Source organism: Hylobates moloch, unplaced genomic scaffold (assembly GCF_009828535.3).
Source record: "Hylobates moloch isolate HMO894 unplaced genomic scaffold, HMol_V3 SCAFFOLD_14, whole genome shotgun sequence".
Lineage (NCBI taxonomy): Eukaryota > Metazoa > Chordata > Mammalia > Primates > Hylobatidae > Hylobates > Hylobates moloch.
This window is the reverse complement of record NW_026652289.1, coordinates 57,400,445-57,416,384: the sequence shown is the minus strand read 5'-3', so window position 1 is coordinate 57,416,384 and position 15,940 is coordinate 57,400,445. Positions and strand designations below refer to the sequence as shown.

The 15,940-nt window shown below is 43.0% G+C and overlaps 1 protein-coding gene across 1 annotated transcript in view; it reads left to right on the top strand.

Moving 5' to 3' along the window:
* THSD4 (thrombospondin type 1 domain containing 4) overlaps positions 1-15,940 on the top strand; it is a 663,778-nt gene that overhangs the window by 93,604 nt on the left and 554,234 nt on the right. The window contains exon 4 of the mRNA XM_032174674.2: positions 3,177-3,624. Within this exon, the coding sequence (XP_032030565.1) occupies positions 3,177-3,624 (448 nt within the window). The remainder of the gene's footprint in view (positions 1-3,176; positions 3,625-15,940) is intronic.

Here is a 15,940-nt window from a genome sequence, read left to right as displayed (position 1 = left end):
AGAGCTGGGATTCAAACCCCAGAAAGCTGGCCTCAGGGTCCATGTCGTGAACCACTAGCCTACGCTGACTCCACATCTCTGATCTGCAAAGTGTACCTTTTCCATTTCTTTCTCAAGACGTAACTTTCAGAAATTAGCCAGTGCTTTGACAAGTGGAGCACCCAAAGTAAAATCCCAGAGATGGGTTCTGGGGAGACTAAGCAGAACTACTCAACAGCACCCCCGGGCGCCTACCACATGATTCTCCTGAAGGAGTTTACTGGCCACACAGATCCCCTCACCACATCTGTACTTATCACAACTCTGCATAAATCTGCCCAGTTCCGTGGAGGCCCCCGTGCAAGCAGCCAGATGGACTCTGTCCTGTTGGAGAAGAGGCCATTCAGACCCGTCAGGATTATTAGCTCTGACCAGCTGTAAGGAAAACAAACGTTCTCCTGGCCAAGCCAGAATGAATCCGCCACTTGTCCAAATGTTCTGAGTCAAATACTCAAAAATCAGATCCCTCATAAACACGCCCGATTAGGTAGCTCATTCTCTTTGGTCTTTTAGAATTAACTGGTCATTTGCATTCATTTCGTCACCTTTCCAGTGATGTTGCTGTGTCAGTGGGTTTTGAATGGTTCTCCAATTTAGGCAGAGCTTCCCACAAGGCAATATGAATACAAAAATATACATTGGTGATGGTATATGTTACCCCCTCAGGCCTTTGGGAAGATGCTTACACAAGTCATCAGCCAACAGCAGGTTCTTCTTCTGCTCCCCAAGAGGAAGCTCAAGTCAGTTTTGGTTCATCAGTGCTGAGTGAGCTCCAGCAGGGCAGCCTGTCCCGGGCCAGCAGATCTTTTGTATCTGCCTCAAACTCAGAGGTTTTTGGTTTGAATTTCATTGCCATTTTTCCTTCATTAAAAATGATAATTTGCAGTGTTGAATTTTCACCCTTTTGTCTGGAATTTCTATTTTATTCTATGACTGATTATCAAAGCTGTGGGTCTGTGGACCAGCAGCATTGGCATCTCCCAGGAGCTTGTTGGAAATGCAGACTCTCAGGCTGCACCCTAGATGTCCTAGATCCAGACTTTGCAGCTTAACAAGATCCCAGGTGATGCCTGTGAACACTCAAGTTTGAGAAGTGCTATTCCACATGTCCATTTCTCTGTTACCTTCAGCTAGGGTCTCCATTCAGTACTTATACTTTGCGGCTAGAATTTTTTGGTAGACTTTCAGATCTTAAAAAAACACACACATACGCAGAAATTCTTTCCTTTGCCTTTGCATGATGTCATTCATTTTACCTGGCCTGCCACAAGAAAGAAAAAGGCAAATTACATCCAAGTTTTATATATATATGTGTATATATATACACACACACACACACACACACACACATATACATATATATGACTAACTTCTTAATTGCATCTCTTAAAAGCCCCATCATTAACAGAGTCCCAAGTGTTGCCAAAATTAATTGAGAAAGACCTAAATGCAAAATAAACACTGTGGCGTGGTTTAATTCCATATCAGCTAAGAATGAAGGTGCAATTAGTAATAAAGATGTTAATAATTACTGTGGTCTATTAAATTTTATGTTCAGTGATTATGTGGAGAGTGAAGAAAGAATTTTCTCATGAGGGCAGAAATCAGTGTTTTACCTTGATTGCTATTTTAATGTGCTTATTTTAATGGGGCCATCCTGTAGAAACCCTTGGGCACATTTCCAATTTTACGTAAATGTAAAATTAATTATTATGGAAGCATATAATTTTACAGTTGGAGCGACCTTGGCGGTCATTTAATCCAGCTCAGTCATCTTAAAAGTAAGTAAGAGTTAGTTGACTTACTTAAGTCCTTCCACAGAGATTTGGAGCCTGCGCTCCTCAACTCTAATGCCAGTGAGGGTGAAACCTTTTCTGATCCCTCAAGACAGAAGTGCTTTTTCTTGCCTCAGAATTTCCCAAAGCAACATTTATTGTATGGCCTCTAAGGCCCTTACCCCGCCCTGCATTGTGATCTAGTTGCTTTCAGTTGTAAGGTTGGGGTCTTGAAAACTATGGATGATTAATTTTTGTATTTCTTCATCATTGCTAACTGTGTTTTGCAAACAGTAATTGCACAATAAATATACATGCAGTAGTGTTCTGGAGCTGGTTTTTACCTGCTCACCAGAGCTCACTGTGTCTTCACATTGGTAGCTTGATATCAGCCATGATGGAAGTATTTACACCACAGGAGTGGGCAAATGCTACAAATCAGGGCTTCTACCCTGTCTTGCCCACGTCTCCCACCCCATCCCACCACAGGGCAGTGGGTCTTTACAAAAATCTAAAGGTCTAAACCAGGCTTGTCCAACCCGTGGCCCATGGGCTTCGTGTGGCCCAGGATGGCTTTGAATGCAGCCCAACGCAAATTCATAAACTTTCTTAAAACATTAAGAGATTTTTTTTGCAATATATTTTTTTAGCTCATCAACTGTCGTTAGTGTTAGTGTATTTTATGTGTGACCCAAGACAATTCTTCTTCTAAACCAATGTGAAGATGGCCATTTACCCATTGCTCTGCCTGGGCTGCTTCAAGAGTGATGGAGGAGCCAAGTGTTTAATGCCCTTGAATATTTTCAGGATTAAAGTCAGTGCAGGTGAGGCCTTGGGACTGCACTAGAATTTGGTTGCTTATCTAAGTTCCATTACCTAGAAAAGCTCTTTGAGTATGAATGGTGAAGGAAACAGGATCTGAAATACCACAGTTAGTTGAAGGAGCAAAAAATACATGATTAGAAAAAAAAGTGAACAGGAAAGTTTATTGTGGCTGAAATTGCAATCATATGTTTATACTTCTCCGAAAACCTTCAGTGGCTCCCAGTGACCTACAAAAATGCCCAGACTCTTTGCATAAAACTTACACGCTGACCATCATTTCCAACCACTTGCATCATCCACTGTTCATCGTCTGTTGATTCCCTCTTTCATTCTACTTTCCAGCTTCTGTGGAGCCTGTGTTCCAGCCTCCATGATGGTCCCTTCTAAAATACATTCCCCCTACTTCCCAGTTCTACCATAGACCCTTTCTCAAGCTTCCGTTCCTACCTGGTCCTCTCTACCATGGACCAGAGCTTTTGAGTTAACATGAAATTCGTCCAACTCTGATCATCTCCTCTCTTGTCTATCTCTCTTTAGGAGCAGGACCCGTGGTCCCATCGGCCCTGGCAAGTACGGCTATGGTAAGGCCCCATATATCTTACCACTGCAGACAGACACTGCACACACGCCACAGAGGCTCCGGAGACAGAAGCCCTCATCCTGGCATTCCAGGTCCCAGGGGGCATCTTCTGCTAGGCATGACTACAGCTCACCAGCCCACCAGGTCCCCCAACATGGGCCTTTGTACCAAAGTGACAGTGGGCCTCGCTCTGGACTGCAGGCTGTGGAGGCCCCCATCTACCAGCTGCCTTTGACCCATGATCAAGGCTTCACTGCAGCTTCAAGTCTCTTTCACAGCCCAGAAACAAGCAACAACCACGGTGCGGGGACCCATGGGGCAACTCAGAGCTTCTCTCAGCCTGCCCGATCTACAGCAATCTCATGCATCGGGGCCTATCGGCAGTACAAGCTGTGCAACACCAACGTGAGTACACACAACCCATACTGGGCCTGGAAACAGCTGCCCCTCGTTTTTCTGTCATTTGGCGCTAAGCATGATGAAGACAGCAAGGGTATGGTGTCTGGGCCATGTTAACACACCTTTTAATCTTCCTCCTTTCTCTTTGCTTTCCATGTATTCTCCCCACATAGTTTTCTTTTTTTAAAAAGTTATTGCTTTAGTAACTTATACATTGCTTCTTGAATTGCTTATTGATAATCGCTTAATGGTGGTATTAATTATTAACAGCTATTGCTGCAAAACAACCTCCAAATTCTCAGTGACTTATATTAACAATATTTATTCTTTGCTCAAGTGCAATATGTAAGTTTCCCAGAGGTTCTCTGCTATTCCAGGTGTAAACACTAGGTATTGTAGCGTGAAGAAGTCTGAGAGTGAAGTTGTGAAGAGTCTTCTCTTAGGGGAGGAGCTGGGACAGCTGAGGTGATAGATGGCACACAGAGGCCTCTGGGCAGCAGTAAGTTCCTAACTGGTGTGGAAGTATGTTGTTATTTTAAGGACCTGTATGGCTGTACTCATGCATATATATATATAGATATGCCCACTTTGGATATCAGTTCAATAAATATTTATTGATTTTATCTTCATGCATTTAAATAATATCTACCATTATTAAAAACTCATAAGCCAGGCCTTGTGCTCAGCACTTTTTTTTTTTTTTTTTGAGATGGAGTCTTGCTCTGTCGCCCAGGCTGGAGCACAGTGGCACGATCTCGTCTCACTGCAACCTCTGCCTCCCGGGTTCAAGCAATTTTCCTGCCTCAGCCCCCCGAGTAGCTACAGGTGCGCACCACTACACCCAGCTAATTTTTCTGTTTTTTTAGTAGAGACGGGGTTTCACTGTGTTGGCCAGGATGGTCTCAATCTCTTGACCTTGTGATCTGCCTGCCTCTGCCTCCCAAAGTGCTGAGATTACAGGTGTGAGCCACCGCACCTGGCCTGTGCTCAGCACTTTTTCTATTTACTCCATTTCATCTCCTTAACCATGAGTTTGCTCTTTTCTTCATTTTATAGTTGCAAAGAGAGGTAAAATAACTTGCTGAAGATGCCACAGCTAGTGAGTAGTAGAACAAACTATCAGTGTTAACTGTATATGGTGACCAAAGGAATTTTTTTAAATATCAGTTTAAAGACTGTGTATTAAAGAGAAATGAATGAGAGGATGTTAAGAGGTTAAATTTCTGAGCCGGTATATTTTTCATTAATAATTTAATCTGCCTTAATACTCTGTTGCTGGGTAACAGGACAGCTGTTCTATATTAGCTTCAATTTCCTCATTAAAAATATATTTCCTGCTATAGAGTCCATAGAAATGACTTAATTTGTGATCTTAATAATTTCATTGAATGCTTGGGTTGCTTTTTAGCTTATTCTTTCACTGTCAGACTTCAGGAATCATTAATTTTAAAAAGCAGTAATTTTTCTAAGGCCATTGCTGATCAGTCAACCAGTAAGTCTTCATTGAGCATCACTGCTTGTCTTGTAACAGAGTAAGTGTCATGGAGAATAACAGAAAAGTCGTGGTATCTACATCCTAGCATTGCTTTGAGGATCAAATGAGGTGATAGTAGTAAAGTGCTTTGTAAATCAAAAAGTAAAGAATTCTTTGGTTTCCTGGTCAGACATGCCCTTGTTCCTGAATATCTGTTGCTGTTCTTTTAAAACGAAATGAATTCATTTGTAATACAGAACATATTCTCCCATTGACTAGTATATCTCTTAATTTTGAAGACCAAGCAAACCATAGAAAGTAAAAGAGAGGGCATTTGGCATCCATGTGGAGCTAGTGCCCGCTTAGCATTCCTTGCATTTAACTTACATTTGTAAAGCATGCCCCTTTTGCCAGCCAACAGCAGGGTTGTTCTCCCCATGTAGAAGCTGTGGCTTCCCTGAATGCTGGAGTAATAGCACCACTGAGGAGACTGTATTGTAAGGAATCCCAGGAAATTCTTGTGAGGTCATGGTGTCTTCTGGCATTTTGGATGAAGGCAAAATAAAGCCTCCAACCCAGGCCAAAGAAGTACATGTTGACACGGGATTGTATAGGTGTAGTTCCCTTCTCTTCCCTGTGACATGTGCACAGTGTCCTCCCCAGTGCACCCCACTGTCCCAAGTCCACATCCTGCTTACCCTTATTGAGAGATGTCGTTCCTTAGAGGTTCCATTATTGCATATATTTTTTTCATAAGCCCATGTCTTCTTGTGACTTGGGCCACACCCCCATGATCTCTTTAAAACTCCCTCTTTCAGAGGTCCCAAAGACCATTCCTGGGTTTGATGATTTCCTAGGAGGATTCATAAGACTTAGCATATAGTCACACTCACAGTTACGACTTATTACAGCCAAAAGATTGACTAAACAAAGCAAAATCACTAAAGGAAAGGCTCACAGGCCGAAGAGCATAGGAAACCAGGCATAAGCTCTCCAGAATCACAATGGAGCCACATAGGACTTGCTTAATTCCTCTGCAATGACTTGTTATAACATGTAAAAGTTCTCTACTAGAGAAGTCCCCCCTGTGCCCAGGGTTTTTACTGAGGGCTGGTCACATAGGCACCCTCTGCCTGCCACATATCAAAATTCCAGACTCCTAAAAAGAAATCAGGTGTTTAGCATAAGCTATATTTAGGCATGGTGAGCCACTCCTATCATTTAGGAAGTGGTGAGAACTGCCCTGAAATCCAAGTTTCCTAGATGCCAGCCATGGACCGGCCTTGCAAACAGGCCTTTCTAAGGGGAGCAGTCTCAGTTCAGCTATGTTGCTTCTTTTATATACTCCCCAGATGGACCCATATGCCCCAGCATCTCAGCATCAATGACCTCAGGTAGACATTTCTCTGTCCTCCCCAGTGTCCAGCATCAAGAGAGGACATGAATGACCCAATTATGTAAGTATTCCTACTCAAAGAGGAAAAGCTATACAGATGCCAAGCTTTGACACGGAGAAACTGAGTTTCCTTGGGCAAGTCACTTAACACCCTGAGGACCATCTGTAAAGTGGGCTAATGATCCCTACCCTGTAGGGTTGATGTCAGGTTCAAACAAGATGGAGTATAGAAGAGCTGGCATGGCAGCAACACATGGAAGGCATGGTGCTGACACATTGTTGGGAAATAAACGTGACTGGCATACCCCCCTTTAGATAGGAATGGAGTAAGGTCTCCCCTATCTGAACATCTTCCAGGTTCTCAGTCATAACTGAAGAAAAACATGGATGAAATGATCAGACTTGCTCAGAGTCATCCTCAGTCCCACGTTAGCTGCGATTAAGGCTCCTTTACCTTTACGCAGTGACAAAACGAGATTGCCAAGAGACCCAACAGTTCAGCTGTGATTTAGTTTCAGTGTGATCACCCTTGGGTCATGGTGACTTTAAAGTGATAAGAGTTAAATTATAGATAACCAACTTAATAACAGTGAATTCTTTACATCTTCCGATGTGCATGTTTAATATTAAGACCTATCTTATGGTGTGATCTAGGAATTTTAAGCATTCCAGTGTGTCTCTGAGATTGTTCAATTCATGTAAGATTTCTGAATGTAGACTTTAAAGATAAGGAAGTATTATTATTTTGTTGCCTACAATGTGTACGAGGAAGTTCAGGTGACACATCCTAGTACAGATAGAGAATCTGTGGTCTTTTCAAGCACCAATCTCAAACATCTGCTAGTGCAACACTCTCCTTCAGCAGACTGTATGTGATGGACCCAAGACTCAGTCTGGTCCAAAGTCTTTTTTTTTTTTTTTTTTTTTTTGAGATAGAGTCTTGCTCTGTTGCCCAGGCTGGAGTGCAGTGGCACGATCTCAGCTCACTACAACCTCTGCCTCCCCGGTTCAAGCCATTCTCCCACCTCACCCTCCCATGTATCTGGGATTATAGGTGCACACCACCATACCTGGCTAATTTTTGTATTTTTAGTAGAGATGGAGTTTCACCATGTTGGCCAGGCTGGTCTCCAACTCCTGACCTCAGGTGATCTGCCCACCTCGGCATCCCAAAGTGCTGTGATAACAGGCATGAGCCACTGCACCCGGCCTTGGTTTTTTTGTTTGTTTTTGTTGTTTTTTTGTTTTTTGAGACAGAGTCTTGCTCTGTTGCCCAGGCTGGAGTGCAGTGGCACAAAGTCTTTTAAACATTCTCAAGAGAAGGCTTTTGCTTACAGTCCATAAGCATAACATTGATGTTGATTGCGTGGGGTGAGGTGTTAGGCTGTGGTTGGAGACACTGAGATGTGAGCAGGCTCTTGCCTTATGCAGCTTGAGTCCAGTAAGAGGGATAGACTCATAAAAAGGCATTAACAGTGCAGATCATATGTGCCACTGCAAATGCCACATAGGTCCTTTCATATCCCCACACAGTGGAAATTAACCTGGCTTGGGTGGAGTTTGAGTGCAGATTATCCAGGCGAGGGAGGATGTTTTAGGAAGAGCAATTGACAGCGGTCCTAGAGGCCCTTTGTAGTCCTGTAAGGGCGGAGGAGCAAGAAGGAGGCACTCAAGGACCTCTTGGTGGAATCAGATGTGTTTTCAGTGAGTGAAGGCTTCACCTGCAAGTTTGTCTTCAGCAGTGAAGGGGCAACACAGGGCGGAAGTCATGATTAATCTGCAGCCCAGCACTTTCTCGATGAGGGCTAAAAGTAATAGGAACTCAAGGAATAGAGTAAACAGTTAAGTTTCTTATTCATGGAAGCTTATTGAAGCCCAAGACTTGATAGCTAAGAGTTTTTATAGGGATTGCAACAGAGGAGGGAGAAATCAAACCTCAATTCCTCTGGCGCCTGAGGGGATGCAGTTGAAAAAAAACAACAACCCTTTTCTGGCCAGGCTCAGTTGGGCTTGATTGGCTCATGCCTGTAATCCCAGCACTGTGAGAGGCCCTGGTGGGAGGATTGCTTGAGGCCAGAGGCCAGGAGTTCAAGACCAGCCTGGGGAACGTAGTGAGACTTTGTCTCTACAAAAAATTTAAGAAACAGCTGAGGTTGGTGGTATGTGCCTGCGGTGCCAGATACTCAGGAGGCTTGAGGCAGGAGGATTGTTTGAGCCCAGGAGTTGGAGGATGCATTGAACTATGATCACACGACTGCACTCCAGCCTGAGTGGCAGAGTAATACCTTGTCTCTAAAACAACAACAAAAAATCCTTTGTGCCTTTGTCCTGGAGGCTTAGGTGTCTCTCTTCCCACTTTCTCTTAGGGACTCCAAATTCAACACTTTCTCCTAGGCGCTCTGAATGCAACACTTTCTCCCTGGAGAGGAGACTGATTGATACTCTGACCTCTTCTGGAGGAGGGAGGCTGTAGTGCAAGGCAGGGACAAAATTATGAGTTTTTAAGGGGCTTTGCTGCCAAAGGAGGCGTGATCCTGAGTTTAGACAGAGTGCACTTAACATTATGAGGAAGAAACTCCTGGGGCTAAAAGCAGCTTTTAGCAAACATGGATGTGATGAGTTCTGGTATCAATGACTCTCCAGTGAATTTCCCTGGGGTAGGACTGGCTTTTGACAATGGATTTATCCATATGCAGTTGTTTCTGCCCTAAAGTAAGTGCAAATAGGGGAAGATGTTGGCCAAATCTCAAATCTAGATGGGCGTGCCGTCTGCAGGCAGATTCTAATTCTACTCCATCTCTAGTCTGATATTGAATGAAAGAGGAACTAATAACTTCCTGACTGCAATTTTAAGCAAAAACTTAGTAAATGGGCCAGGTAAGAATCGAGTACAGTTCTGTAAGGTGTAAAGCTTGCCAGGAACCATGAGGCCAGTTACTGAATGGACAGAATGGGGGTTTCAACACTAGTTTCTCTTATCATGAGCTTATCATCAGCCTCCTCATCTAGGAAATATGTGTGAGTATCAGTGCTTTTTGCAGCATTTTTCTTTCTGTCTTCTCCGACCACTTGGAATTTCCATAGAAAATTCTCTTACTGACCTTTTCATATGTGTGTATATATATATATATATATACACACACACACACACGTATGTATATACACTTATATGTGAATCATACACACAAACGTATATATAAATGTGTATACATGTATACACACCACACACATATATATGTATACATAACGTGTGTGTATATATATACACACAAATATATACACACGAGAATTGTTAACAGTTGTCATTTTTCATGATTATAGAAATTTGTTCTCTTATTGACTTCATATATATGTATACACACACACACACTTATATACACAAGAATTGTTAACAGTTGTCATTTTTCATGATTATAGAAAGTTTTCTCTTATTGACTTCATATATATATACACACACACACATTTATATACACAAGAATTGTTAACAGTTGTCATTTTTCATGGTTATAAAAAGTACAAAGAGTAAGAAATATCAGAACGGCAAAGACATGTATATCCTAGTCTGTCTCTCAAGACGTAATCACAGCCAGTGATTTTTAACTTGTATTTCTTTTTTTTTTTTTTTTTCTTCTGAGGCGGAATCTCGCTCTGTCGCCCAGGCTGGAGTGCCGTTGGGCAATCTCCGCTCACTGCAAGCTCCGCCTCCCGGGTTCACGCCATTCTCCTCCTCAGCTGGGACTATAGGCGCCCGCCACCACGCCCGGCTAATTTTTTGTAGTTTTAGTAGAAACGGGGTTTCACCGTGTTAGCCAGGATGGTCTCGATCTTCTGACCTCGTGATCTTCCCGCCTCGGCCTCCCAAAGTGCTGGGATTACAGGCGTGAGCCACCGCCCCCAGCTAGATTTTTAACTTGTAGTTCTTATATTCATTCTCTCTATAACTATAAATGGCACATTAATACCCCTGCTTCTTGATATATCAACTTAAATTTTCTCCATCAACTCCTTATTCTGGAAGCTGAAGAAATGACCCCCTTTCCTTCCACTCCTGCTGATCTACACTAGCCACATTTTTATTTTCACTTATATTTTTGGCTATATATAGTATATTAACAATTTTTATTTTCTTGATTTTTCAACATTAGGAAAAATCAGTTAACTCCTTCCTTTGCAAGGTTAGAAATGTTGTGTCCAAACAATTCACTACATTCCTTTCCATGCATTATACATTTTTGTTTATGCATTTTTCTCACGTTGGCCTGTAAGTCCCTGAGGGAGGCTATTATGGCAAATTTTTCTTTGTATCCTCATTACTGTCAACATCTGACACATGGAGCGCTGCAATGAATATTTGCCTTTGAATGGAATTTTACACCCTGCCTCAGCAGATAGCAGAGGGGAAGGAAGCCAGTCTTATTAATGGGATACCAGAAATAGCCACTAGGAAATGTGTGCCCCTTGGGAGATTAAGATGATTTGGTTTTTGTTTTTGCTTTTGCTTGAGTCAGGGTCTCACTGTGTTGTCCAGGTTGGAGTGCAGCGGCATGATCATAGCTCACTACAGCCTCAAACTCCTGGACTCAAACAATCCTTCTGCCTCAGCCTACAGGCATGCACTACCATGCTCGGCTTATTTTTATTTTTTGTAGAGATGGGGTCTTGCTATGTTGCCCATGGTGGTCTTGAACTTCTGCACTCAAGCATGCTCCCAATTTAGCCTCCCAAAGTGCTGGGATCACAGGCATGGGTCCACCACACCAGACTAAATTTTTTAACAAGTTTACATTTTGCCATGTGCTTCCTGATTAGTTAGGGAAAAAGGAATTCTTTTTTAGATCTTCTTACAGACATAGAGATATGTAAATAATATAAATAGGCAGTCATAAGTAAGCACTCTTGAGATAGGCCTAGATTTGAAGGGATCTCGAATATTTAAAAATCTATGATTGGCCTAGGTGAATGGCTGGGCTTAGTGTCATATTAACATCCTTTGGGGCTTTGATGTAGATATTGAATGAGAGGGAAACACCTCTCCCTAGGAGAACATTATGAACTTCCCTTGGATGAAAAAAATAAAAAAAGCATTTGAGAATTACAAAAATCTCAGATAAAACAAAACAAAACCAAAACAACAACAATGAAAAACATCCAAAGCCTTTCCCCAACTCTTTGGACAAACTAGTTAATTCACTGACTGGAGAATTTCTGGAAGTGGTGGGAGGTGGCAAAGGTTTTTGTGAGGTTGAGTTTGTTCTGTGTAATTTGAGAAAGGAGATATTAAACATATTTGAAAAATGTGCAAGATAACTGGAGCGAAATTTTGGCCCATGGTTTTATTTCTCTATAGCTAGAAAACAAGCCCATTTTCCAGCTGTAGATGAGAAAGGAAGGAAGGGAATGTTTGCACAGAACACATACTTTTCAAGCAATTATGGCTTCTGGAACTACTGGATTCTCCACAGTGGACATTTGGTGTCTCCACTTCAGCAAACATTTATTGAGCATTACAGAGAGCTGGAAACATTAATGTATTACCACTTAAAAATCCCCATAAAAACCCCTGGGGGTTGGGGCCTGGAAGGTGGTACAGGGCTTGTTATTCAGTTGTGGTAGTTTAGACTTTGAGAAGCTAAATGTTTTTCCCAAGGTCACACAGCCATTTTCTCATGGCAGTGCAGGGACATTTTCTAGATCTCTTTTTTTTTTTTTAAAGATTTCATGACTGTGGTGACATTAAATACATCATATGTTGCTATGGTAGCTGGTCTTTTGATTGAATCCATAGCAATGAAAAGGATAAAAAAATTATATATCTGACGCAGGCAGACTTCAAGGTCATGTTCCTTGGCACCGCTACATGGAGATGATGCTGTTCGTCTCCTGGGGAGATGACAGTAATTACCATCAGTGTGATCACTGATTGTGGCCTCTTGAGCAGTGAAGTTGGGTACAGGCAGTTGTATTTCAGATTAACCAGGGTCACTAGAAATGTAGCTGGAGTTTCCATAATACTATTTGTGACTCATAGCAACCCCAGGCAATTGTCTAGATGGAACTTTGGATAGGGCTTAGATTGCTTTGTAAGGATTCAGCTAATCATATTAAAGGACGTCCTTATTTCTCTTCCATTAAAAGTCCAGTGGAAACATCCCTCCCTCTTTTGGGTGGGAGTCATTTGAAGGGAGGTTGTCTCCCAGGGGCATTACTTGGCTCTAAATCTCCAGACTTTGTTGGTCTCATCCTGAATGAGCCTGATCTCTATCTACATGGCTTTTCCCCTGTCTGAGTTTTCTGGCCTGAAGGTTACAAGAATCTCTGGCCATGAAAAGGATCAGCTATCTGCAAGAAACCTGCCCCCAGGGCCAGTTCACAGTGTAATGTACAGACAATTACTGATAAGGTGAAGGTGACTCAGTCCATGACATCAGGAAACAACCAATTTAAAACCTAAGAAAGGGGTAAAAAGATCTGTAACCTGAAGTTTTAACTTCAGAGAATCTGTTAAAATGAGAGGAGATCACATCCCGATAATAGTATGGGAAGTACAAACAGATGTAATCTATAAAAGAGACATGAAACAGGATTTCCCAGGCCCTGCTTGGTTTTCATCCTCACTCCGCAGCTCCCTCCTCCTTGTAGTGGAGGCCAGCCACTTCGCCAGGCCTCAGGGGCTGATTCCAGCTTTGGCCTCTAGACCTATCCTGACAATCGACAAGACACGGTTATGGCTCTCTTGTCTGAGGACCCATCACGAATTTACTTTGTTGTCTACACAGTCACAAAGGGCACCGTGGCATAGTGGTTACTATGATGGATTCTAGATGCAAAGTGTCAGGGTTCAAATCTTGATTTCACCGCTTATGAGCCCTATGACCTTAGGCAGGTCATTTAACTTTTTGTTGCCTTGGGTTCCTCATCCATAAAATGGGTATAATAGTTATTGTGAGGATTAAATGAGCTGAATATATGTAAATCACATAGTGGAAAGTCTAACATTTAATAAATGCTTGATAAAAGTTAGGTATCATCATCGTCATCATCATCATCAGTCCAGGCTTCTGCCTTCCTTGCCTGTACCATAATGCTGTCTCAATAACCCACTTCCACGTCTGGGCCCAAGAAGCGTTGCATTTCTCTGGCCACATCCCTTTGCCCTCTAGTCTTGCAGTTTGCCTGGCGTCATGTGAGTCCTTGCTGGAGTCACACACGGGGCCATGCCCATCCACCAGGACACCTTGTTACCTCCTGCTGGGCTTAGCTGACTCCTGGCAACTGCAGGTGGATCTGCTGATCATTGTGGCTCTCATGCCATGTTAAGCTCTTCTGCCTTAGATGGGAACTGGACTACGCTTAGATGTAAATGACTTATTGGTGAACCGGACTACGCTTAGATGTAAATGACTTATTGGTGACCAAGGGACAGGGTATCCTGAATGACCCACAATAAGTTGGGTTGGCAGATGTGTATGGATGTAAGAGCACCAGGCATTAGTGAAGTATTAAGCCATACCCTAAGATTATAAACTGCAAGGACATGCAAAGCTGGCTAAGGACTAGTGTATTTGGCAGGGCTCAATACTGATACATTGTCACTTTTTTTTTTTTTTTTTTTTTTTGAGACAGTCTTGCTTTGTCGCCCAGGCTAGAGTGCAGAGGCGTGACCTCAGCTCATTGCAACCTCTGCCTGACAGGTTCAAATGATTCTCCTGCCTCAGCCTCCCGAGTAGCTGGGATCACAGGTGCATGCCATCATGCCCGGCTAATTTTTTGTATTTTTAATAGAGACAGGGTTACACTATGTTGGCAGGCTGGTCTCGAACTCCAGACCTCAAGTGATCAGTCTGCCTCGGCCTCCCAAAGTGCTAGGATTATAGCCGTGAGCCACTGCGCCTGGCCAATTGTCACTTTTATTACATAAATATATTACAAAAATACATGTTTATTGCAGAAAAAATTAAATAACACAAATAGACTAAAAATTAATTATAAATTAAAAACATCTATAATGTCACCGTCCAGAGATAACACTTTTAACCTCTCTCTGTGTATGTATACACACACTCCACACACATAATCTTTTTAACACTTATAACTTAGTGGATTGTGGACTCCTTTCCAAGTCGTGAAATAGACATTTACGTTGTCAAGTACTGAGCAATTCTAGATGATTCTGAATGTGCATTGGTTTGTGGTCTAGCCTATTAGCCATTTTACTCAATGACAGAAAGGGGTTAAGCAGACTGTTAAGTCTTTGTAGTCTACAGCTTCCAGTTCTGGTAACTGCCACCAGGTTAATGAAGGGTGGCTTCTGGCTGGAGCCTCATTGTGGAGCAGCTTGGCTTTACTTAGGTGTAGTTATTTGAGGAGCAGGACCTTCAACCACTTGTGCTGGTCTGTTTCAGTTCTGAAGACCTGCAGCCTGCAGCTGATCTCTAGTTCTGATTACGGACAGGGTGGGCCGTCAGCGCGCTGGGCTCTGCTTCTGTGTCACTGTGGAGCCTTTGGCAAGGCTTGCCACATCTCCAGGTCTCAGTTCCCTCATCTGTAAATGAAAGGGGTCGGATTTGATTCTCTTTTGCTCTAGCACTCTGTGATTCCATGTTAAGTCATTTGGAGTGGAGTGAGATGGGGCTTTGGCGTGGCCCTTCATCGCTGCTGCACAGGTTAGGATGCACAGGCCGCACCAGAATCACCCAAGGAGCACTTCAAGCATATATTCCTGGGCTCTCGTCCCCACTCTTCTGCCAGAGTGAGGCTTGAGAATCTGCATTTTTAACAAACTCCTTAAGGTTTCTTTCTCGAAGCCGTACCTGGGGACTGCTACAGGGATGGTGGCCTCTCCAAGTCACCCAGCTGTTCACATCCTACTGGAACTCTGGCTCAGGCCAAAGGCATGTGAAAAGCATCTTAGTTAACTCAAAAGCCTTCATGGAGACAGCTGGTGTTCCTGGAAGCTTACATGGGCCCAGCTTTAGGGTTGCCAACAGGTTGGCTTCCAGAGCCCTAGGAGACAGGCTTCTGTGGCCTGTCTGCGTGTCACTGATTGTCAGAGCTCAGCCCACCCTGCTTGTTCACCCTGCCTGTTTTTTCCTACCAGTTTCCATCATTTTCTGCTTTAGAGGGCTTCTTGTTCCATATGGTTCAGCTCAGGCCACAGCAGGTTAATGACCACGCTGGGCATTTGTACCAGCAGCCTCCCCAACTGCGACTGTGCTTAATCAAGCAGGAGATGTTTACCCTCACACCTGTTTTCAGTCCTTCCTCTGGTCCCTCATCTTCCGGGAGACCTAATATTTCTGATACATGCCGTAGATTTCTCTATAAATCCTTGAAGACTTTGAACTATCCTGTTAGCAGTTTATTCCAGAGACTTCTTCTACACAGTACTGTTTAATGTTTCAGGGGCCAGGCTCCTTTTCCTTCTGATTATTCACACACACACACACACACAC